The sequence below is a fragment of the Lucilia sericata genome, unplaced genomic scaffold (assembly GCF_015586225.1).
Source record: "Lucilia sericata isolate MDLA Ls3-8-SP2 unplaced genomic scaffold, ASM1558622v1 Contig000973F_arrow, whole genome shotgun sequence".
NCBI classification, from domain to species: domain Eukaryota; kingdom Metazoa; phylum Arthropoda; class Insecta; order Diptera; family Calliphoridae; genus Lucilia; species Lucilia sericata.
Genome location: NW_023994956.1, coordinates 131,357 through 158,456, shown reverse-complemented (window position 1 = coordinate 158,456; position 27,100 = coordinate 131,357). Strand labels below are relative to the sequence as shown.

Here is a 27,100-nt window from a genome sequence, read left to right as displayed (position 1 = left end):
CTATAGACTAGACTATAGACTAGACTATAGACTAGACTATAGACTAGACTATAGACTAGACTATAGACTAGACTATAGACTAGACTATAGACTAGACTATAGACTAGACTATAGACTAGACTATAGACTAGACTATAGACTAGACTATAGACTAGACTATAGACTAGACTATAGACTAGACTATAGACTAGACTATAGACTAGACTATAGACTAGACTATAGACTAGACTATAGACTAGACTATAGACTAGACTATAGACTAGACTATAGACTAGACTATAGACTAGACTATAGACTAGACTATAGACTAGACTATAGACTAGACTATAGACTAGACTATAGACTAGACTATAGACTAGACTATAGACTAGACTATAGACTAGACTATAGACTAGACTATAGACTAGACTATAGACTAGACTATAGACTAGACTATAGACTAGACTATAGACTAGACTATAGACTAGACTATAGACTAGACTATAGACTAGACTAAGACTAGACTATAGACTAGACTATAGACTAGACTATAGACTAGACTATAGACTAGACTATAGACTAGACTATAGACTAGACTATAGACTAGACTATAGACTAGACTATAGACTAGACTATAGACTAGACTATACTACTATAGACTAGACTAGACTATAGACTAGACTATAGACTAGACTATAGACAACTAGACTAGACTATAGACTAGACTATAGACTAGACTATAGACTAGACTATAGACTAGACTATGACTAGACTATAGACTAGACTATAGACTAGACTATAGACTAGACTATAGACTAGACTATAGACTAGACTATAGACTAGACTATAGACTAGACTATAGACTAGACTATAGACTAGACTATAGACTAGACTATAGACTAGACTATAGACTAGACTATAGACTAGACTATAGACTAGACTATAGACTAGACTATAGACTAGACTATAGACTAGACTATAGACTAGACTATAGACTAGACTATAGACTAGACTATAGACTAGACTATAGACTAGACTATAGACTAGACTATAGACTAGACTATAGACTAGACTATAGACTAGACTATAGACTAGACTATAGACTAGACTATAGACTAGACTATAGACTAGACTATAGACTAGACTATAGACTAGACTATAGACTAGACTATAGACTAGACTATAGACTAGACTATAGACTAGACTATAGACTAGACTATAGACTAGACTATAGACTAGACTATAGACTAGACTATAGACTATAGACTAGACTAGACTATAGACTAGACTATAGACTAGACTATAGACTAGACTATAGACTAGACTATAGACTAGACTATAGACTAGACTATAGACTAGACTATAGACTAGACTATAGACTAGACTATAGACTAGACTATAGACTAGACTATAGACTAGACTATAGACTAGACTTAGACTAGACTATAGACGACTATAGACTAGACTATAGACTAGACTATAGACTAGACTATAGACTAGACTATAGACTAGACTATAGACTAGACTATAGACTAGACTATAGACTAGACTATAGACTAGACTATAGACTAGACTATAGACTAGACTATAGACTAGACTATAGACTAGACTATAGACTAGACTATAGACTAGACTATAGACTAGACTATAGACTAGACTATAGACTAGACTATAGACTAGACTATAGACTAGACTATAGACTAGACTATAGACTAGACTATAGACTAGACTATAGACTAGACTATAGACTAGACTATAGACTAGACTATAGACTAGACTATAGACTAGACTATAGACTAGACTATAGACTAGACTATAGACTAGACTATAGACTAGACTATAGACTAGACTATAGACTAGACTATAGACTAGACTATAGACTAGACTACTATAGACTAGACTATAGACTAGACTATAGACTAGACTATAGACTAGACTATAGACTAGACTATAGACTAGACTATAGACTAGACTATAGACTAGACTATAGACTAGACTATAGACTAGACTATAGACTAGACTATAGACTAGACTATAGACTAGACTATAGACTAGACTATAGACTAGACTATAGACTAGACTATAGACTAGACTATAGACTAGACTATAGACTAGACTATAGACTAGACTATAGACTAGACTATAGACTAGACTATAGACTAGACTATAGACTAGACTATAGACTAGACTATAGACTAGACTATAGACTAGACTATAGACTAGACTATAGACTAGACTATAGACTAGACTATAGACTAGACTATAGACTAGACTATAGACTAGACTATAGACTAGACTATGACTAGACTATAGACTAGACTATAGACTAGACTATAGACTAGACTATAGAGACTAGATAGACTAGACTAGACTACTATAGACGACTATAGACTAGACTAGACTATAGACTAGACTATAGACTAGACTATAGACTAGACTATAGACTAGACTATGACTAGACTATAGACTAGACTATAGACTAGACTATAGACTAGACTATAGACTAGACTATAGACTAGACTATAGACTAGACTATAGACTAGACTATAGACTAGACTATAGACTAGACTATAGACTAGACTATAGACTAGACTATAGACTAGACTATAGACTAGACTATAGACTAGACTATAGACTAGACTATAGACTAGACTATAGACTAGACTATAGACTAGACTATAGACTAGACTATAGACTAGACTATAGACTAGACTATAGACTAGACTATAGACTAGACTATAGACTAGACTATAGACTAGACTATAGACTAGACTATAGACTAGACTATAGACTAGACTATAGACTAGACTATAGACTAGACTATAGACTAGACTATAGACTAGACTATAGACTAGACTATAGACTAGACTATAGACTAGACTATGACTAGACTATAGACTAGACTATAGACTAGACTATAGACTAGACTATAGACTAGACTATAGACTAGACTATAGACTAGACTATAGACTAGACTATAGACTAGACTATAGACTAGACTATAGACTAGACTATAGACTAGACTATAGACTAGACTATAGACTAGACTATAGACTAGACTATAGACTAGACTATAGACTAGACTATAGACTAGACTATAGACTAGACTATAGACTAGACTATAGACTAGACTATAGACTAGACTATAGACTAGACTATAGACTAGACTATAGACTAGACTATAGACTAGACTATAGACTAGACTATAGACTAGACTATAGACTAGACTATAGACTAGACTATAGACTAGACTATAGACTAGACTATAGACTAGACTATAGACTAGACTATAGACTAGACTATAGACTAGACTATAGACTAGACTATAGACTAGACTATAGACTAGACTATAGACTAGACTATAGACTAGACTATAGACTAGACTATAGACTAGACTATAGACTAGACTATAGACTAGACTATAGACTAGACTATAGACTAGACTATAGACTAGACTATAGACTAGACTATAGACTAGACTATAGACTAGACTATAGACTAGACTATAGACTAGACTATAGACTAGACTATAGATAGACTATAGACTAGACTATAGACTAGACTATAGACTAGACTATAGACTAGACTATAGACTAGACTATAGACTAGACTATAGACTAGACTATAGACTAGACTATAGACTAGACTATAGACTAGACTATAGACTAGACTATAGACTAGAATATAGACTAGACTATAGACTAGACTATAGACTAGACTATAGACTAGACTATAGACTAGACTATAGACTAGACTATAGACTAGAATATAGACTAGACTATAGACTAGACTATAGACTAGACTATAGACTAGACTATAGACTAGACTATAGACTAGACTATAGACTAGACTATAGACTAGACTAGACTAGACTATAGTCTAGTCTATAGTCTAGTCTATAGTCTAGACTATAGACTAGACTATAGACTAGACTATAGACTAGACTATAGACTAGACTATAGACTAGACTATAGACTAGACTATAGACTAGACTATAGACTAGACTATAGACTAGACTATAGACTAGACTATAGACTAGACTATAGACTAGACTATAGATAGACTATAGACTAGACTATAGACTAGACTATAGACTAGACTATAGACTAGACTAGACTAGACTATAGACTAGACTATAGACTAGACTATAGACTAGACTATAGACTAGACTATAGACTAGACTATAGACTAGACTATAGACTAGACTATAGACTAGACTATAGACTAGACTATAGACTAGACTATAGACTAGACTATAGACCTAGATTATAGACTAGACAATAGAGAAGACTATAGACTAGACAATAGAGAAGACTATAGCTAGATATAGACTAGACTATAAACTAGACTATAGACTAGGCTATAGACTAGACTATAGCTAACTGTACCACTTTATATAGAGTACAAACGAGACTTTAGACATAGATCAGATTATAGAATACAATTTTTCTTGTAAATTTCATTCATTTGAAGTCTCCTCCTTATTTCTCCTCGGTTTACTGCCAAGCGCAACTTAAAATAAATACTAAACAAAAATTGTTGTTGCTTATATTAATATTTTTCTTCTTGGACAGCAATAAAAACAAAACAATAATATAAATTCTATTGCATTATGAGCAATATGAAAAGAATAAAAATGAAAAAAATATATAAAACCAACAAATTTATATGACCATAAAAATATTTAGCGTGTAATTTTGCAATCTGTTAAAAAAAAGAGAAGAAAATAACAAGAAAAAGAAGAACAAAAAAAAAAACAATTTAAGCTCATATTTAAAATTAATGGAAACGCAACACGCCTAACATTATGCAATGGAAAATACATATAAAACTATTTCAGAGAAAGTATAAAGAAAAGGGATATTATTATTACACTTGAAATCTTAGAAGGACTAAAAGAAGGAAATGAAAGTCCTTTGAAAGTCCGAAATGATATTGAAAAGGATTGTAGGCAAGGGTGTGATTTTTTTTCTTGAAACTACTATTATTTATTTACTGATTTGTAGTGTTATTTTGTTGAGTATACTTTTAGGAGTTTAATGTTAAAAAACTACTTTTAAATTTAAAACTTTGGGTGTGTGTTTGTACGTGTTTCAGCTCGTTCAGAACATCTTATAAAATTGCTACAAATATTTAACAAATAAATTTTCTTTCGGTGTAGATCTCTTCTTTCCATAAGTAGAACTTCTTAACACTTTAGTATATTTTCTAAAGGTGCCCTTTTTCTTCTTCTATTGTGGTTTGCCCCTTTAAAGAAAGTTACTCTATACAAATGAAACAATCTCATACCTTTACCATGTATATTTCTTTCAAAACATACATGGCACAAACTCATACTCTTTCACACACACACACACTTATATGGGTTAAGTTTAATTTTGTATGCACGCAAAGAAAGAAGAATTTTCATGTCCTTGACAAATATTTAGACAAAATTTCTTATACTCAAAAACTCTAAATGGAAACGGAGACTTCTCAGAACAAGCAAGTAAATGGTGCAGTCAAGAAGCAGAAGAAGAATTTAAAATATGTAATATTAAAACAGCAACAATAGTATTTCATATTAAAATGTGAAAACACCAGTAGCAGCTGTGTGTTTGCTTTCATGTTCAGTCTAAATATTTCCCTTTGCTACAGTTGTGTGCCATGAAACTGTGCAAAAAGCAATTTTCTCTTTTATTTTTGAAGAATAAAAGAAATAAAGTTAAACACAAAAATCCATATTATAAAACATAGTGCATAAAAATTTACATAGAACTCTATTTTCACATACATTTACATTTTTACTACAAACTAAGAATATTTTAAGGTTTTAGTTAGGAAACTGTCTTTAGTGAATTGACTTTTGGCCAGTAAACGAAATGAGGATTTGGTTTAACAATATAAATCAGAGAAGAAAATATGTTTATGACTATAGTAGCCTATGATTTAGTCTATAGTCTAGTTTTTGTCTATAGTCTAGTCTATAGTCTAGTCTATAGTCTAGTCTATAGTCTTAGTTCTATAGTCTAGTCTATAGTCTAGTCTATAGTCTAGTCTATAGTCTAGTCTATAGTCTAGTCTATAGTTCTAGTCTATAGCTCTAGTCTATAGTCTAGTCTAAGGTCTAGTCTATAGTCTATAGTCTAGTCTATAGTCTAGGTCTATAGTCTAGTCTAGTCTATAGTCTAGTCTAGTGTATAGTCTATAGTCTAGTCTATAGTCTAGTCTATAGTCTAGTCTATATCTAGTCTAGTCTAGTCTATAGTCTAGTCTATAGTCTAGTCTATAGTCTAGTCTATAGTCTAGTCTATAGTCTAGTCTATAGTCTAGTCTATAGTCTAGTCTATAGTCTAGTGTATAGTCTAGTCTATAGTCTAGTCTATAGTCTAGTCTATAGTCTAGTCTATAGTCTAGTCTATAGTCTAGTCTATAGTCTAGTCTATAGTCTAGTCTATAGTCTAGTCTATAGTCTAGTCTATAGTCTAGTCTATAGTCTAGTCTATAGTCTAGTCTATAGTCTAGTCTATAGTCTAGTCTATAGTCTAGTCTATAGTCTAGTCTATAGTCGAGTCTATAGTCCAGTCTATAGTCTAGTCTATAGTCTAGTCTATAGTCCAGTCTATAGTCTAGTCTATAGTCTAGTCTATAGTATAGTATGTAGTCTAGTCTATAGTCTAGTCTATAGTCTAGTCTATAGTATAGTATGTAGTCTAGTCTATAGTCTAGTCTATAGTCTAGTCTATAGTCTAGTCTATATTCTAATCTATAGTCTAGTCTATAGTATAGTATGTAGTCTAGTCTATAGTCTAGTCTATAGTCTAGTCTATAGTCTAGTCTATAGTCTAGTCTATAGTCTAGTCTATAGTCTAGTCTATATTCTAGTCTATAGTATAGTATGTAGTCTAGTCTATAGTCTAGTCTATAGTCTAGTCTATAGTCTAGTCTATAGTCTAGTCTATAGTCTAGTCTATAGTCTAGTCTATATCCTAGTCTATAGTATAGTATGTAGTCTAGTCTATAGTCTAGTCTATAGTCTAGTCTATAGTCTAGTCTATAGTCTAGTCTATAGTCTAGTCTATAGTCTAGTCTATATTCTAGTCTATAGTATTGTATGTAGTCTTGGCTATAGTCTAGTCTTTAGTCTAGCCTATTCTATGTCTAGTCTGTAATCTAGCTTATAGTCTAGCCTTTAGTCTGGTCTGTAGTCTAGTATAGAGTCCTCTCTATAAACCACATTGACAGCTTTTTACTATTCATATATTATCTCTTCTTATTAGGAAATTTTCCTTAAAAAACAATTTGTTAATATTTATTGTTAAATAAACTTTATCTACGAAAAGTATCCCCTAATAATATTAAAATAACAACTTAACTTAAAGTAGATGAAAAAACTCATCTAATAAACATGCTACCAACATGGAAACAAACTTTGTCTGCTAAAGTTAAAGGCCATATTGTCCAGCAAATGCAAAAAACTCTATCATCAATCAAAAACAAAAAAACAACTTTATTTGACAAAATGGCAACACCAACAAAACTAATAAATGTCCTTTGATGTTCAATGCTGTTGCCAGCACGAAAAGAAAACTTTGTTGCTTTCTACTCTACTCGTCCCTACTAAAACATCATCAATTTTCACTTGAAACTAATGACAGCTATGAAAAATGAATATATTGCTAAAGAGAACAGACAGACAGACAGCATCTACTACTGGGCTCTAGAAAATCTTTATTAAATTTTGAGTATTACTTTTATTTTATCTTAAATATTGTATACAATCTATAGAAATTATATTAAAACATTATTGAGTGAACATGTTCACTTATTTATTGTTTTCTTTTGTTAGATTTTTTTCTTCTTTTCTTATTTTTTCTGCATTTTCTTAAGGACAAAATCCAATTAATATTAAACGCCTACAAAATTTTCTTTTGGGTGTCATAAAAATTTGTAAATGTTGGGCGGCGGTTAGAGAAAAGGTGTGAGTTAGTAAAATAATAAAATTTATCATTGATTAGTTTAGCTAATCAATTATGGAAACTGATGATGATGATTATATAAGACTTCCATACAAAGCGGGCAATCGAATATATAAAAATTATTATGCAGAAAGAAAGTAATAAATATATTTTTATTAAATGCTTAATAAACCACAAATTAAATGGCAGTTTTTAAGAGAGCAATGTTAATGAATATTAAGTATCTCCAGGTCAATAATCTTTACTCAAGCGTATAACTAGACTTTAGTAGCATAGATTATAATCGGCAATTTAGTCAAAACAATAGACTAGACTGTAGACTAGACCATAGAATAGGCTATAGACTAAACACTAGGCCAGAGACTAGACTTTAGACTAGACCGAAGACTAGGCTATAGACTTGACTATAGACTAGACTATAGACTAAACTATAGACTCTACTATAGACTAGACTATAGACTAGACTATAGACTGGACTATAGACTAGACTATAGACAAGACTATATACTAGACTATATACTAGACTATAGACTAGACTATAAACTAGACTATAGACTAGACTATAGACTACGCTATATACTAGACTATAGACTAGACTATAGACTAGACTATAGACTAGACTATAGATTAGACTATAGACTAGACTATAGACTAGACTATAGACTAGACTATAGACTGGACTATAGACTAGACTATAAACTACACTATAGACTAGACTATAGACTAGACTGTAGATTAGACTATAGACTAGACTATAGACTAGACTATAGACTAGACTATAGACTAGACTATAGACTAGACTATAGACTAGACTATAGACTAGACTATAGACTAGACTATAGACTAGACTATAGACTAGACTATAGACTAGACTATAGACTAGACTATAGACTAGACTATAGACTAGACTATAGACTAGACTATAGACTAGACTATAGACTAGACTATAGACTAGACTATAGACTAGACTATAGACTAGACTATAGACTAGACTATAGACTAGACTATAGACTAGACTATAGACTAGACTATAGACTAGACTATAGACTAGACTATAGACTAGACTATAGACTAGACTATAGACTAGACTATAGACTAGACTATAGACTAGACTATATACTGGACTGTAGACTGGACTATAGACTAGACTAGACTATAGACTAGACTATAGACTAGACTATAGACTAGACTATAGACTAGACTATACACTAGACTATAGACTAGACTCTAGACTAGACCATAGACTAGACTATAGACTAGACTATAGACTAGACTATAGACTAGACTATAGACTAGACTTAGACTAGACTCTAGACTAGATTATAGACTAGATTATAGACTAGACTATAGACTAGACTATAGACTAGACTATAGACCAGACTATAGACTAGACTATAGACTAGACTATAGACTATACTATAGACTAGACTATAGACTAGACTATAGACTAGACTATAGACTAGACTATAGACTAGACTATAGACTAGACTATAGACTAGACTATAGACTAGACTATAGACTAGACTATAGACTATAGACTAGACTATAGACTAGACTATAGACTAGACTATAGACTAGACTATAGACTATACTATAGACTAGACTATTGACTAGACTATAGACTAGACTATAGACTAGACTATAGACTAGACTATAGACTAGACTATAGACTAGACTATAGACTAGACTATAGACTAGACTATAGACTAGACTATAGACTAGACTATAGGCTAGACTATAGACTAGACTATAGACTAGACTATAGACTAGACTATAGACTAGACTGTAGACTAGACTATAGACTAGACTATAGACTATACTATAGACTAGACTATAGACTAGACTATAGACTAGACTATAGACTAGACTATAGACTAGACTATAGACTAGACTATAGACTAGACTATAGACTAGACTATAGACTAGACTATAGACTAGACTAGACTAGACTAGACTATAGACTAGACTATAGACTAGACTACAGACTAGACTATAGACTAGACTACAGACTAGACTATAGACTAGACTATAGACTAGACTATAGACTAGACAATAGACTATAGATTAGATTATAGACTAGACTATATTCTGGACACTATAGTCCACACTGCAGACTAAACTATAATATGGAATATACTCTATTTAATCCTGCTTTTAGAATCCTTGATTCTTTATGCCCCCTTTAAGTATGCTTTCATTTTCTAACTTCTAACTTTTTAATTTTATTTAATTTAGACTTGACTATAGACTAGACTATAGACTAGACTATAGACTCTACTATAGACTAGACTATAGACTAGACTATAGACTAGACTATAGACTAGACTATAGACTAGACTATAGACTAGACTATAGACTAGACTATAGACTAGACTATAGACTAGACTATAGACTAGACTATAGACTAGACTATAGACTAGACTATAGACTAGACTATAGACTAGACTATAGACTAGACTATAGACTAGACTATAGACTAGACTATAGACTAGACTATAGACTAGACTATAGACTAGACTATAGACTAGACTATAGACTAGACTATAGACTAGACTATAGACTAGACTATATACTGGACTGTAGACTGGACTATAGACTAGACTAGACTATAGACTAGACTATAGACTAGACTATAGACTAGACTATAGACTAGACTATAGACTAGACTATAGACTAGACTATAGACTAGACTATACACTAGACTATAGACTAGACTCTAGACTAGACCATAGACTAGACTATAGACTAGACTATAGACTAGACTATAGACTAGACTATAGACTAGACTATAGACTAGACTTAGACTAGACTCTAGACTAGATTATAGACTAGATTATAGACTAGACTATAGACTAGACTATAGACTAGACTATAGACCAGACTATAGACTAGACTATAGACTAGACTATAGACTATACTATAGACTAGACTATAGACTAGACTATAGACTAGACTATAGACTAGACTACAGACTAGACTATAGACTAGACTATAGACTAGACTATAGACTAGACTATAGACTAGACTATAGACTATAGACTAGACTATAGACTAGACTATAGACTAGACTATAGACTATACTATAGACTAGACTATTGACTAGACTATAGACTAGACTATAGACTAGACTATAGACTAGACTATAGACTAGACTATAGACTAGACTATAGACTAGACTATAGACTAGACTATAGACTAGACTATAGACTAGACTATAGACTAGACTATAGGCTAGACTATAGACTAGACTATAGACTAGACTATAGACTAGACTATAGACTAGACTGTAGACTAGACTATAGACTAGACTATAGACTAGACTATAGACTAGACTATAGACTAGACTATAGACTAGACTATAGACTAGACTATAGACTAGACTATAGACTAGACTATAGACTAGACTATAGACTAGACTAGACTATAGACTAGACTATAGACTAGACTACAGACTAGACTATAGACTAGACTACAGACTAGACTATAGACTAGACTATAGACTAGACTATAGACTAGACAATAGACTATAGATTAGATTATAGACTAGACTATATTCTGGACACTATAGTCCACACTGCAGACTAAACTATAATATGGAATATACTCTATTTAATCCTGCTTTTAGAATCCTTGATTCTTTATGCCCCCTTTAAGTATGCTTTCATTTTCTAACTTCCGCTTTCCTTATGTTCTCGCGATGATTTTTCACCCTAATTAAGCATTTTTTTGTGACTTTATTATATTTAAAAATTTATATATTTTTAATTTTATTTAAATTTCTTTCGCTTTTACTAAAAGTTGTTTCTTTTATTTAGCAAATGAAGTGTGTATGTGTGTGCATTAGAATGAGTGCGTTTCAAAGAAAAAGTATTCCTTGGGGCGCCATATAATTTTGTTTAAGTATTTACTTACATGGTGCTTTAGTTTCCATTTTTTTCCATTATAATTTTTATTTTGTTGTTGTTTTTTTTTGCATTATATTTTGTTGTAGTTTTCTCCTGCTTTCATATGCTGTCTTTTTATGTAAAGAAGGAATAAAGAAAGAAATGTATAAAAAAGATGAACAAATGAAATTAAAAATGCGCACATGTAAAACATTAAAAAAATATGTGTATAAGTATGTAAATTTTAATATCAAATGAACACATACATACAAATATACTTGCGCTTATATGTGTGGTTGAAGGTGTCATTTTAAACGCATTTTATAAGTAAGAGTTAAAGGACAGAGCAGTAAAGTAATAATGTCTACAAATAAATGACAACTTTTCAAATTATAATTACTGTTTTAAAACAGGTCCTTCGGATTAAATAGTTCTGATATTTCAGAATTGTTCTACATTCCTTTAATCCTCCGTTCTGCAATATTTTTACATTTTAAGTGAATTTGTTTGTTACAACTTGTTTTTTTTTTATTTTATAACTTGTGTATCTGAAACATTAATAGTGTGTGTTGTATGTATGTGGAAATGTAATAATAATAACAACAACAAACATACAACTCGTTTAATAGCAATAATAATAACAAAAACAATAATGTATGGGGGCGTAATATTAACATTTGCATAATTAAGTGTCAACATCCTTTATGATAATTTTATGCATATGTATGACGTTTTCCACTAAAACACACATACACACACACCCTCCGATAAACTGCCATAAACACAACCTTTGACTTTTTTCGAAAACAGCTAAAGGAAAAATTAACCATTTAAATATTTAAATAATGATTTAATTAAAAATGTTTGGTAATAATAAATGAGACTAAAAATAGAATTCACTTTTTATCATCAGCAAGGAGGCGGAAATTTATAAATAAACAACAATCATTTCAAATTATTTAACCAAACCTCTATAAAAATACCAATTATTTCACAAAAATACTTTAATTAGTCCAGTAATATCATTATAAACATTTTAAATCCACCCTTTTTTCTAAAGTCAAATCATAAATATTAAAATGATTATCGTAAAACAAGCGCAATTTATTACTACAATATACTTGACTATAGATTAAGCTACAGCTAGAGACTAGACTATAGACTAGACTATAGACTAGACTATAGAGTAGACTATAGAGTAGACTATAGACTAGACTATAGACTAGACTATAGACTAGACAATAGACTAGACTATAGACTAGACTATAGACTAGACTATAGACTAGACTATAGACTAGACTAGACTATAGACTAGACTATAGACTAGACTATAGACTAGACTATAGACTAGACTATAGACTAGACTATAGACTAGACTATAGACTAGACTATAGACTAGACATAGACTAGACTATAGACTAACTATAGACGAGACTATATGACTAGACACAGACTAGACTATAGACTAGACTATAGACTAGACTATAGACTTATACTATAGACTAGACTATAGACTACACTATAGACTAGACTATAGACTAGACTATAGACTACACTATAGACTAGACTATAGACTAGACTATAGACATAGACTATAGACTACTATAGAACTAGACTAATAGACTAGACTATAGACTAGACTATAACTAGACTATAGACCTATAGACTAGACTATAGACTAGAGACTATAGACTAGACTATAGAACTAGACTATAGACTAGACTATAGACTAGACTATAGACTAGACATATAGACTAGACTATAGACTAGACATAGACTAGACTATAGACTAGACTATAGACTAGACTATAGACTAGACTATAGACTAGACATAGACTAGACTATAGACTAGACTATAGACTAGACTATAGACTAGACTATAGACTAGACTATAGACTAGACTATAGACTAGACTATAGACTAGACTATAGACTAGACTATAGACTAGACTATAGACTAGACTATAGACTAGACTATAGACTAGACTATAGACTAGACTATAGACTAGACTATAGACTAGACTATAGACTAGACTATAGACTAGACTATAGACTAGACTATAGACTAGACTATAGACTAGACTATAGACTAGACTATAGACTAGACTATAGACTAGACTATAGACTAGACTATAGACTAGATTATAGACTAGACTATAGACTAGACTATAGACTAGACTGTAGACTAGACTATAGACTAGACTATAGACTAGACTATAGACTAGACTACAGACTAGAATATAGACTACAGACTAGACTATAGACTAGACTATAGACTAGACTATAGACTAGACTATAGACTAGACTATAGACTAGACTATAGACTAGACTATAGACTAGACTATAGACTAGACTATAGACTAGACTATAATAGACTAGACTATAGACTAGACTATAGACTAGACTATAGACTAGACTATAGACTAGACTATAGACTAGACTATAGACTAGACTATAGACTAGACTATAGACTAGACTATAGACTAGACTATAGACTAGACTATAGACTAGACTATAGACTAGACTATAGACTAGACTATAGACTAGACTATAGACTAGACTATAGACTAGACTATAGACTAGACTATAGACTAGACTATAGACTAGACTATAGACTAGACTATAGACTAGACTATAGACTAGAATATAGACTAGACTATACTAGACTATAGACTATAGACTAGACTAGACTAGACTATAGACTAGACTATAGACTAGACTATAGACTAGACTATAGACTAGACTATAGACTAGACTATAGACTAGACTATAGACTAGACTATAGACTAGACTATAGACTAGACTGTAGACTAGACTATAGACTAGACTATAGACTAGACTATAGACTAGACTATAGACTAGACTATAGACTAGACTATAGACTAGACTATAGACTAGACTATATAGACTAGACTATAGACTAGACTATAGACTAGACTATAGACTAGACTATAGACTAGACTATAGACTAGACTAGACTAGACTATAGACTAGACTATAGACTAGACTATAGACTAGACTAGACTATAGACTAGACTAGACTATAGACTTGACTATAGACTAGACTAGACTATAGACTAGACTATAGACTAGACTATAGACTAGACTATAGACTAGACTATAGACTAGACTATAGACTAGACTATAGACTAGACTATAGACTAGACTATAGACTAGACTATAGACTAGACTATAGACTAGACTATAGACTAGACTATAGACTAGACTATAGACTAGACTATAGACTAGACTATAGACTAGACTAGACTATAGACTAGACTATAGACTAGACTATAGACTAGACTATAGACTAGACTATAGACTAGACTATAGACTAGACTAGACTATAGACTAGACTATAGACTAGACTATAGACTAGACTATAGACTAGACTATAGACTAGACTATAGACTAGACTATAGACTAGACTATAGACTAGACTATAGACTAGACTATAGACTAGACTATAGACTAGACTATAGACTAGACTATAGACTAGACTATAGACTAGACTATAGACTAGACTATAGACTAGACTATAGACTAGACTATAGACTAGACTATAGACTAGACTATTGACTAGACTATAGACAAGACTATAGTCTATAGTCTATAGACTAGACTGTAGACTAGACTATAGACTAGACTATAGACTAGACTGCAGATTAGACTATAGACTATAGACTACACTACAGTTTAGACTATAGACTAGACTATAAGCTAGACTATAGACGAAACATATTCCATCAGAATGAAACTTTAGTTATTTATTGGAATTCCAAAAAATTAGATTGAGTCTTATCATGTTTTCATGTTAATCATTGCTTTTTTCTTATTTACTTTCAGCTGACAGTTCATTCCTTCTGGCCAATGCCCAAATTGTCGACTTTCCCATTGTGTATTGCAATGAATCCTTTTGCAAGATTAGTGGCTATAATCGGGCCGAGGTTATGCAAAAATCTTGCAGGTAAGTTAAACTTAAAACCTTAATTTATAATAAAAAAATAAAAAACCAGCTTTTATTTTACAACTTTTTTTGCTAAACAAAACTTAACACTAATAAAAACATAAATAATTAACCTTTTAAGGGCTGAGGAGAAAAGGGCTTATTATAAATCATGAGCACTAGTAGTGGCTGCATTAGTATTATAATAATTTTACAAAACATTTTAGCGTCAACAACAAAAATTTGTTGCTTTATTCGCCCTGAGGTTAAATTATGCTTGTTGTGCATTTGCTGTAAAATATTTCATTTTTCCTGCTAAAAAGACTCATAATGAAACTCTGCTTATTTACAACATGTAGGAATTTTTCCTGTAGTTTTTCATGGGTGGAAAATAAGCTCGACTAGAGAAATACAAACTAACCGTAACGCTCCAAAAAAACAGAAGTGCACATTAGAGACAAATGTACAAAATTACACCAGAGACTTAAGGAACGGGCTTAAAACAATAACGAATAATTTAGTTCAGTTGGACTACAGTTCTAATTAAGTTCTAGTTCTGTTCTAGTTCTGTTCTAGTTCTGTTCTAGTTCTGTTCTAGTTCTGTTCTAGTTCTGTTCTAGTTCTGTTCTAGTTCTGTTCTAGTTCTGTTCTAGTTCTGTTCTAGTTCTGTTCTAGTTCTGTTCTAGTTCTGTTCTAGTTCTGTTCTGTTCTAGTTCTGTTCTAGTGTTCTAGTTCTGTTCTAGTTCTGTTCTAGTTCTGTTCTAGTTCTGTTCTAGTTCTGTTCTAGTTCTGTTCTAGTCTGTTCTAGTTCTGTTCTAGTTCTGTTCTAGTTCTGTTCTAGTTCTGTTCTAGTTCTGTTCTAGTTCTGTTCTAGTTCTGTTCTAGTTCTAGTTCTGTTCTAGTTCTGTTCTAGTTCTGTTCTAGTTCTATTCTAGTTCTGTTCTGTTCTAGTTCTGTTCTAGTTCTGTTCTAGTTCTGTTCTAGTTCTGTTCTAGTTCTGTTCTAGTTCTGTTCTAGTTCTGTTCTAGTTCTGTTCTAGTTCTGTTCTAGTTCTGTTCTAGTTCTGTTCTAGTTCTGTTCTAGTTCTGTTCTAGTTCTGTTCTAGTTCTTCTGGTTCTGTTCTAGTTCTGTTCTAGTTCTGTTCTAGTTCTCTAGTTCTGTTCTAGTTCTGTTCTAGTTCTGTTCTAGTTCTGTTCAGTTCTGTTCTAGTTCTGTTCTAGTTCTGTTCTAGTTCTGTTCTAGTTCTGTTCTAGTTCTGTTCTAGTTCTGTTCTAGTTCTGTTCTAGTTCTGTTCTAGTTCTGTTCTAGTTCTGTTCTAGTTCTGTTCTAGTGTTCTAGTTCTGTTCTAGTTCTGTTCTAGTTCTGTTCTAGTTCTGTTCTAGTTCTGTTCTAGTTCTGTTCTAGTTCTGTTCTAGTTCTGTTCTAGTTCTGTTCTAGTTCTGTCTAGTTCTGTTCTAGTTCTGTTCTAGTTCTGTTCTAGTTCTGTTCTAGTTCTGTTCTAGTTCTGTTCTAGTTCTGTTCTAGTTCTGTTCTGTTCTGTTCAAGTTCTGTTCTAGTTCTGTTCTAGTTCTGTTCTAGTTCTGTTCTAGTTCTGTTCTAGTTCTGTTCTAGTTCTGTTCTAGTTGTGTTCTAGTGTTCTAGTTGTGTTCTAGTTGTGTTCTAGTTGTGTTCTAGATGTGTTCTAGTTGTGTTCTAGTTGTGTTCTAGTTGTGTCTAGTTGTGTTCTAGTTGTTTCTAGATGTGTTCTAGTTGTTCTAGTTGTGTTCTAGTTGGTCTAGTTGTGTTCTAGTTGTGTCTTGTTCTGTTCTAGTTTGTTCTAGTTCTGTTCTGTTCTGTTCAAGTTCTGTTCTAGTTCTGTTCTAGTTCTGTTCTAGTTCTGTTCTAGTTCTGTTCTAGTTCTGTTCTAGTTCTGTTCTAGTTCTGTTCTAGTTCTGTTCTAGTTCTGTTCTAGTTCTGTTCTAGTTCTGTTCTAGTTCTGTTCTAGTTTCGTTCTAGTTGTGTTCTAGTTGTGTTCTAGTTGTGTTCTAGTTGTGTTCTAGTTGTTTTCTAGTTCTGTTCTAGTTGTGTTCTAGTTCTGTTCTAGTTCTGTTCTAGTTCTGTTCTAGTTTGTTCTAGTTCTGTTCTAGTTCTATTCTAGTTCTGTTCTAGTTCTGTTCTAGTTCTGTTCTAGTTCTGTTCTAGTTCTGTTCTAGTTCTGTTTTAGTTCTGTTCTAGTTCTGTTTTAGTTCTGTTCTAGTTCTGTTCTAGTTCTGTTCTAGTTCTGTTCTAGTTCTGTTCTAGTTCGGTTCTAGTTCTGTTCTAGTTCTGTTCTAGTTCTGTTCTAGTTCTGTTTAGTTCTGTTCTAGTTCTGTTTTAGTTCTGTTCTAGTTCTGTTCTAGTTCTGTTTTTTCAGTCCTTGTTTATTTTGATGCTGGTTGTTTCTAGTTGCATTATAAAAATACACAAAGTTCAACAAACCGGGTGATGAAACCAGTAACATCCTCAGGCTTTTATGTATTTTCTACTATGGTTTCTATTTTTTTCAAATTTTTTATATGCTTGCAACCAATTTTTTCTCTTTATCTTTGGGTTTCAAAATAATGGAAATAATAGAAATAAATGTAAGAGAAAAAAATTAAAAAAACACAGGAAAATACTTTGGCCTAACAAATATGGGTTGAAAAAAAAAATGGAAAAAAGGTTAGAGTAGGCAAAAATAAAATTTAAAATCCGGCTAAAAGACAATTTGTAATAAAATTTCTAAACAAGGATCTCTATACTGAGCTTCTTTAAGGATTTTGAATTTTACTATTTCTCCGCCATTGGCATTTGTATTAAAGAGGTAAGAAATTAGTTAGATCATGTTCATGTGTTGTAACGTGAAATTTTTCAAACTATAATAAGCCCCAGTGCCCTGTATTTACTGCTATACCCAAAAGACTATACTAAACACATAATTTTCTTCTTTTTTTTTTAACTAAATAATGGAAAAAAACTCTGCATATAAAACTAAATCAACTGACCTAGTTTGTATTTAGAAAAAAAAATCAACTAAAATTACTTGTTCCATAAAATAACGAATAAATATAAAAAGACATGTGTATAGAATAAATAATTATGGTAGAAAATGTTAAAAATAATGAACTAAAATATTTAAAATCCGACTAACAAATTAAAGTTATTGAGCAGAAAATTATTGGCAAAAATGTTAATAAACATTTTTACTGATTTCCAATAATTTGTTGGGAATTTTAAGTAAATATTACAAATTAATTCCATTAACCATTTGGCCACTCATTTGTTTAGGAAATTATTGTTTTAAAACCATATTCACTCAAGCGTTAAATTAGGCCTAGATGTGGCAATTATGTGACGTCTAGTTCATGATTTTAAAGGTTTCCTAAACATATTAGCAGTAAGGTTTAAAACAAATTTTTAACAAATTATTAATTGGTTTAAACACGTTTGCTAAAAGCAAACTTGTAAACAATATGGGAAAACAAAAACATGAGGAAATTGCAAACAGTTGTAAACAAAATTAAATAAATAAATAAAATATTGTTTAATTTAATAAATAAATGAAATTTTTTACTAAATCAGTTCTAGTTCAGTTATAATTCAGTTCTGGTTCGTTTCTAGTTCAGTTCTAGTTCTAGTTCAGTTCTAGTTCAGTAGTTCTAGGTTCAGTTCTAGTTCAGTTCTAGTTCAGTTCTAGTTCAGTTCTAGTTCAGTTCTAGTTCAGTTCTAGTGCAGTTCTAGTTCAGTTCTAGTTCAGTTCTAGTTCAGTTCTAGTTCAGTTCTAGTTCAGTTCTAGTTCAGTTCTAGTTCAGTCTAGTTCAGTTCTAGTTCAGTTCTAGTTCAGTTCTAGTTCAGTTCTAGTTCAGTTCTAGTTCAGTTCTAGTTCAGCTTCTAGTTCAGTTCTAGTTCAGTTCTAGTTCAGTTCTAGTTCAGTTCTAGTTCAGTTCTAGTTCAGTTCTAGTTCAGTTCTAGTTCAGTTCTAGTTCAGTTCTAGTTCAGTTCTAGTTCAGTTCTAGTTCAGTTCTAGTTCAGTTTTAGTTCAGTTCTAGTTCAGTTCTAGTTCAGTTCTAGTTCAGTTCTAGTTCAGTTCTAGTTCAGTTCTAGTTCAGTTCTAGTTCAGTTCTAGTTCAGTTCTAGTTCAGTTCTAGTTCAGTTCTAGTTCAGTTCTAGTTCAGTTCTAGTTCAGTTCTAGTTCAGTTCTAGTTCAGTTCTAGTTCAGTTCTAGTTCAGTTCTAGTTCGGTTCTAGTTCAGTTCTAGTTCAGTTCTAGTTCAGTTCTAGTTCAGTTCTAGTTCAGTTCTAGTTCAGTTCTAGTTCAGTTCTAGTTCAGTTCTAGTTCAGTTCTAGTTCAGTTCTAGTTCAGTTCTAGTTCAGTTCTAGTTCAGTTCTAGTTCAGTTCTAGTTCAGTTCTAGTTCTAGTTCAGTTCTAGTTCAGTTCTAGTTCTGTTCTAGTTCTGTTTTAGTTCTGTTCTAGATCTATTCTAGTTCTGTTCTAGTTCAGTCTAGTTTCAGGTCTAGTTCTGTTCTAGTTCTGTTCTAGTTCTGTTCTAGTTCTGTTCTAGTTCTGTTCTAGTTCTGTTCTAGTTCTGTTCTAGTTCTGTTCTAGTTCAGTTCTAGTTCAGTTCTAGTTCAGTTCTAGTTCAGTTCTAGTTCAGTTCTAGTTCAGTTCTAGTTCAGTTTCTAGTTCAGTTCTAGTTCAGTTCTAGTTCAGTTCTAGTTCAGTTTCTAGTTCAGTTCTAATTCAGTTTTAGTTCAGTTCAGTTTCTAGTTCAGTTCTAGTTCAGTTCTAGTTCAGTTCTAGTTCAGTTCTAGTTCAGTTCTAGTTCAGTTCTAGTTCAGTTCTAGTTCAGTTCTAGTTCAGTTCTAGTTCAGTTCTAGTTCAGTTCTAGTTCAGTTCTAGTTCAGTTCTAGTTCAGTTTCTAGTTCTGTTCTAGTTCTGTTCTTGGTTCTTGTTCACAATGGACCTTATGGTCTCCGAGTGGATACACACCGTTTTTACGGTGTATACCCTTCTTAACCTAACCTAACCATCTGTTCTTGTTCTGTTCTAGTTCTGTTCTGTTCTAGTTCTGTTCTAGTTCTGTTCTAGTTCTGTTCTAGTTCTGTCTAGTTCTGTTCTAGTTCTGTTCTGTTCTAGTTCTGTTCTAGTTCTGTTCTAGTTCTGTTCTAGTTCTGTTCTAGTCTGTTCTAGTTCTGTTTCTAGTTCTGTTCTAGTTCTGTTCTAGTTCTGTTCTAGTTCTGTTCTAGTTCTGTTCTAGTTCTGTTCTAGTTCTGTTCTAGTTCTGTTCTAGTTCTGTTCTAGTTCTGTTCTAGTTCTGTTCTAGTTCTGTTCTAGTTCGTCCTAGTTGAACTAAATTTTTTGTCTTGGCGTATGATTATTTTTTATAAAAACTAAATATTTCGCATACGCACCGATAACTTCTGACACTTTTAAAATTAATAAGCAGTTATAGTTCAGTTTTAGTTAAATTTAATTCGCTGAAAAGATACAGATTGCCATTGACTTCTTTTTAAAACTTTTTACTTTAAAAGCCAAATTTTTCTCTTTTTTAAAAACTTAAAGTGAAGAACAAAAAAAATCAATACTAAAATAAACAATCTATTGGCCCCAAAATATTTATGTACATAAACAAACAGCAAATAAAAATAAAACAAATATACCGTCATAAAAAAGCAAATAACAACAGGAAGAAGCAAAAAATTGAAAAATACGAAATCATTTGAAAACATGTCATATAAATGGTAAAACAGGGTCTTTTTATAAATTTTTGACTCTGGTAAGACAGAATGACAGACAGTCATTGGGTTATAAATTCCATCATACGAATATACAAAACATGCCAATAAGACACGCGATTTAAGTTTGAATATTTTTTTTTTTTTTTTTTTTTTTGTAAAATCACACATTAACGAGTGTTTTATTTACGTATATTTAGGTTCATTTCGAAGTTTTTGAAGTTTTCTGAAACGCACACATATTTTTGTGTGTAACCTTTATCCATTTTTTTTTCGACAAAAAAGTGCGAATTGTTTGATTTGGTTTTCTGTTACGGGTTTTTTCGTATTTGCAATATTGAAATATTGCCTGATTTGTCTTTCATTTAGTGGCTGTGTTCGTTCACCTTTTTTCTTTGTTATAGGGTTTTATGACTTGTTTTTTGCCTTGTGGTTACCATGTGATTTGTTTTATTTCCTCTTTCCGATAGCAAACAAAAAAGATGGGAGGTTCTGTTCTGTATGTCTCGAAATGTTAATGGTTATGTTGTACATGACTGTTTATGTCATTTTCGTTCGCATTATTATACAAGTTACTTTGGCACCATCTCCTCCCAAAAAAGTAATAAATTGTTTATTTAAGTGTTGATTTAACTGGAAATGAATGACAAAGCTGTGTGCAAACGTTATCATTAGTAATAATCCCTAAAAGGAATAAATAAAATGTCAGGGTTTTTATATTTGATTATTCAACTGCATTTAAGTCTTTTCCCCTTTTCTGCATTATTTTCTTCATTTTTTCTTTGGTAAATTATTGACAATCAATTATTTAATGTTGTGACATTGCACTTATATATAAATAAAATGTGTGTGTGTATGTTATTTTACTTTTTGTTTCTGTCCAAATTTGGGTCATGAGTATGAATTTTAAAATTGCTAATAATTTAAAAAGTGTCAAACAAACATTATGAATAGTAAGCACAAAAGAGCCAAAAGAAAAAAATATAAAACGGTGCGTATGAGAATATTTTTTTAATATATTTTTTAATGAAATATAATCATACGCCACGGCAAAACCAATTTCTATAGTACTTGAACCAGAAATGATTATTACTGAACAAGAACTGAACTAAAACAGAACTATAAAAGAACTAAAACAGAACTAAAACAGAACTAAAACAGAACTAAAACAGAACTAAAACAGAACTAAAACAGAACTATAAAAGAACTATAAACAGAACTAGAAACAGAACTAGAACGAACAAACAGAACTAGAACAGAACTAGAACAGAACTAGAACAGAACTAGAACAGAACTAGAACAGAACTAGAACAGAACTAGAACAGAACTAGAACAGAACTAAACAGAACTAGAACAGAACTAGAACAGAACTAGAACAGAACTAGAACAGAACTAGAACAGAACTAGAACAGAACTAGAACAGAACTAGAACAGAACTAGAAAAAACTAGAACAGAACTAGAACAGAACTAGAACAGAACTAGAACAAACTAGAACAGAACTAGAACAGAACTAGAACAGAACTAGAACAGAACTAGAACAGAACTAGAACAGAACTAGAACAGAACTAGAACAGAACTAGAACAGAACTAGAACAGAACTAGAACAGAACTAGAACAGAACTAGAACAGAACTAGAACAGAACTAGAACAGAACTAGAACAGAACTAGAACAGAACTAGAACAGAACTAGAACAGAACTAGAACAGAACTAGAACAGAACTAGAACAGAACTAGAACAGAACTAGAACAGAACTAGAAAGAACTAGAACAGAACTAGAACAGAACTAGAACAGAACTAGAAGACTAGAACAGAACTAGAACAGAACTAGAACAGAACTAGAACAGAACTAGAACAGAACTAGAACAGAACTAGAACAGAACTAGAACAGAACTAGAACAGAACTAGACCAGAACTAGAACAGAACTAGAACAGAAACTAGAACAGAACTAGAACAGAACTAGAACAGAACTAGAACAGAACTAGAACAGAACCTAGAACAGAACTAGAACAGAACTAGAACAGAACTAGAACAGAACTAGAACAGACCTAGAACAGAACTAGAACAGAACTAGAACAGAACTAGAACAGAACTAGAACAGAACTAGAACAGAACTAGAACAGAACTAGAACAGAACTAGAACAGAACTAGAACAGAACTAGAACAGAACTAGAACAGAACTAGAACAGAACTAGAACTAACTAGAACAGAACTAGAACAGAACTAGAACAGAACTAGAACAGAACTAGAACAGAACTAGAACAGAACTAGAACAGAACTAGAACAGAACTAGAAACAGAACTAGAACAGAACTAGAACAGAACTAGAACAGAACTAGAACAGAACTAGAACAGAACTAGAACAGAACTAGAACAGAACTAGAACAGAACTAGAACAGAACTAGAACAGAACTAGAACAGAACTAGAACAGAACTAGAACAGAACTAGAACAGAACTAGAACAGAACTAGAACAGAACTAGAACAGAACTAGAACAGAACTAGAACAAACTAGAACAGAACTAGAACAGAACTAGAACAGAACTAGAACTAGAACAGAACTAGAACAGAACTAGAACAGAACTAGAACTGAACTAGAACAGAACTAGAACAGAACTAGAACAGAACTAGAACAGAAAGAGAACTAAAGAAAGAGAACTAGAACAGAACTAAACAGAACTAGAACAGAGAACTAGAACAAACTAGAACAGAAACTAGAACAGAACTAGAACTAGAACTAGAAACTAGAACAGAACTAGAACAGAACTAGAACTAGAACAGAAAGAACAGAACTAGAACAGAACTAGAACAGAACTAGAACAGAACTAGAACAGAAATAGAACTAATTAGAACAGAACTAGAACAGAACTAGAAAGAACTAGAATAGAACAGAACTAGAACAGAACTAGAACAGAACTAGAACAGAACTAGAACAGAACTAGAACAGAACTAGAACAGAACTAGAACAGAACAGACAGAACTAGAAAGAACAGAACTAGAACAGAACTAGAACAGAACTAGAACAGAACTAGAACAGAACTAGAACATAATTAGAACAGAACTAGAACAGAACTAGAACAGAACTAGAACTAGAACAGAACTAGAACAGAACTAGAACAGAACTAGAACAGAACTAGAACAAACTAGAACAGAACTAGAACAGAACTAGAACAGAACTAGAACAGAACTAGAACATAATTAGACAGAACTAGAACAGAACTAGAACAGAACTAGAACTAGAACAGAACTAGAACAGAACTAGACAGAACTAGAACAGAACTAGAACTGAACTAGAACTGAACCAGAACTGAACTAGAACAGAACTAGAACTGAACTAGAACAGAACTAGAACTGAACTAGAACAGAACTAGAACAGAACTAGAACAGAACTAGAACAGAACTAGAACAGAACTAGAACAGAACTAGAACAGAACTAGAACAGAACTAGAACAGAACTAGAACAGAACTAGAACAGAACTAGAACAGAACTAGAGCAGAACTAGAAAAGTACTAGAACAGAACTAGAACAGAACTAGAACAGAACTAGAACAGAACTAGAACACAACTAGAACAGAACTAGAACAGAACTAGAACAGAACTAGAACAGAACTAGAACAGAACTAGAACAGAACTAGAACAGAACTAGAACAGAACTAGAACAGAACTAGAACAGAACTAGAACAGAACTAGAACAGAACTAGAACAGAACTAGAACAGTAGAACAGAACTAGAACAGAACTAGAACAGAACTTGAACAGAACTAGAACAGAACTAGAACAGAACTAGAGCAGAACTAGAAAAGTACTAGAACAGAACTAGAACAGAACTAGAACAGAACTAGAACAGAACTAGAACAGAACTAGAACACAACTAGAACAGAACTAGAACAGAACTAGAACAGAACTAGAACAGAACTAGAACAGAACCAGAACAAAACTAGAACAGAACTAGAACAGAACTAGAACAGAACTAGAACAGAACTAGAACAGAACTAGAACAGAACTAGAACAGAACTAGAACAGAACTAGAACAGAACTAGAACAGAACTAGAACAGAACTAGAACAGAACTAGAACAGAACTAGAACAGAACTAGAGCAGAACTAGAACAGAACTGAAACTGACTACGAGTACAACTAGAGGAGAAAAATATATTTGTTTTTATTTGTTATTGATTATTCATTCCGTTTTAATTATTAATTAAACATTATTTCGTTTGCCATGAAACAAAAGTAATTGCGTTAAAAAACAAAAAATTGTAACGATATTCATGTTTAAATATTAATTGTTATATTAATTTTTAGCAAAAATTTAACAGAAGCCGAAAGGAAAAAGAGCTTAACATACAATATATCAAAACCTAACAACAAATTTAAAAAAATCTACCTTTCCTACAGAACTCTCAAGTTCGCTGTAGTTATTATGAAGTAGCTTTTGTAAAATCTTGACAGTTAAGCTCTTTTTCACTTCAACCTGTTGGCGGTTAATAATTAAACCTATTGACAAGTAGCTGGTTTTTTATTTAAACCATTTAATTTTATTGTTTTTTCTGTTTTTGTTTGTCGTGTTAAATAAACAAATTAATATTGCAAAAACAAATGTTAATGTATTTCTCTGTAATTGCAATTTTATGTGTTTTCCCCCCATTTCCATTTTTTGCAGATGTGGTTTCATGTATGGCGAGCTGACAGATAAAGAAACGGTGGCCCGTTTGGAATACACCTTGGAAAATCAACAACAGGACCAATTTGAAATTTTATTATATAAAAAGAACAGTAAGTAAAAGAGAGAAAAGGAAAGGCAAAGGTTATTATTCAAACCTTCTTTACATTTTGTAGGCTAAAGTTGGTACCTTTTTACAACCATCTATTTACCCCCTTTTTAAGCTAAAAGTCTTTTATATCAGAACTATTGCCGCTCAATTAAAATAAATATTTTGAAATAGTGATAAACATGACTCAAGAATTTTGCTTTAGGTTTGGCTAAACGCTGCAGGATTCCCTTTAAAAATGGCTACAGGAGAAAAATAGAAGCTAATATTCCGAAACTTTAGAAAACTTCAAAAAACTTTAATTTAATATTATTTTTATTTAGTAGTTCAGTTCTAGTTAAGTTGCTAGTTCAGTTTTAGCTCAGTTTAAGTTTAGTTTAAGTTCAGTTTAAGTTCAGTTTAAGTTCAGTTTAAGCTCAGTTTAAGTTCAGTTTAAGTTCAGTTTAAGTTCAGTTCAGTTCTGTTCTAGTTCTGTTCTAGGTTCTGTTCTAGTTCTGTTCTAGTTCTGTCTAGTTCTGTTCTTAGTTCTGTTCTAGTTCTATTCTAGTTCTGTTCTAGTTCTGTTCTAGTTCTGTTCTAGTTCTGTTCTAGTTCTGTTCTAGTTCTTCTAGTTCTGTTCTAGTTTTCTAGTTCTGTTCTAGTTCTGTTTCTAGTTCTGTTCTAGTTCTGTTCTAGTTCTGTTCTAGTTCTGTTCTAGTTTTGTTCTAGTTTTGTTCTAGTTTTGTTCTAGTTTGTTTTTCTAGTTCTGTTCTAGTTCTGTTCTAGTTCTGTTCTAGTTCTGTTCTAGTTCTGTTCTAGTTCTGTTTCTAATTCTGTTCTAGTTCTGTTCTAGTTC

The 27,100-nt window shown here is 32.1% G+C and overlaps 1 protein-coding gene and 1 long non-coding RNA gene across 8 annotated transcripts in view; one reads left to right on the top strand and one right to left on the bottom strand.

Annotated features, from left to right (window-relative positions):
• LOC119609388 (potassium voltage-gated channel protein eag) overlaps positions 1–27,100 on the top strand; it is a 103,158-nt gene that overhangs the window by 17,521 nt on the left and 58,537 nt on the right. For all 7 annotated transcript variants that reach the window (XM_037964143.1, XM_037964147.1, XM_037964142.1 and 4 more), the window contains exons 2-3: positions 15,667–15,787; positions 26,157–26,269. In XM_037964143.1, coding sequence (XP_037820071.1) covers positions 15,667–15,787; positions 26,157–26,269 — 234 coding nt within the window. The remainder of the gene's footprint in view (positions 1–15,666; positions 15,788–26,156; positions 26,270–27,100) is intronic.
• LOC119609390 overlaps positions 11,850–27,100 on the bottom strand; it is a 98,001-nt gene continuing 82,750 nt past the window's right edge. The window contains exon 3 of the long non-coding RNA XR_005231924.1: positions 11,850–11,952. This is a non-coding gene — a long non-coding RNA (uncharacterized LOC119609390). The remainder of the gene's footprint in view (positions 11,953–27,100) is intronic.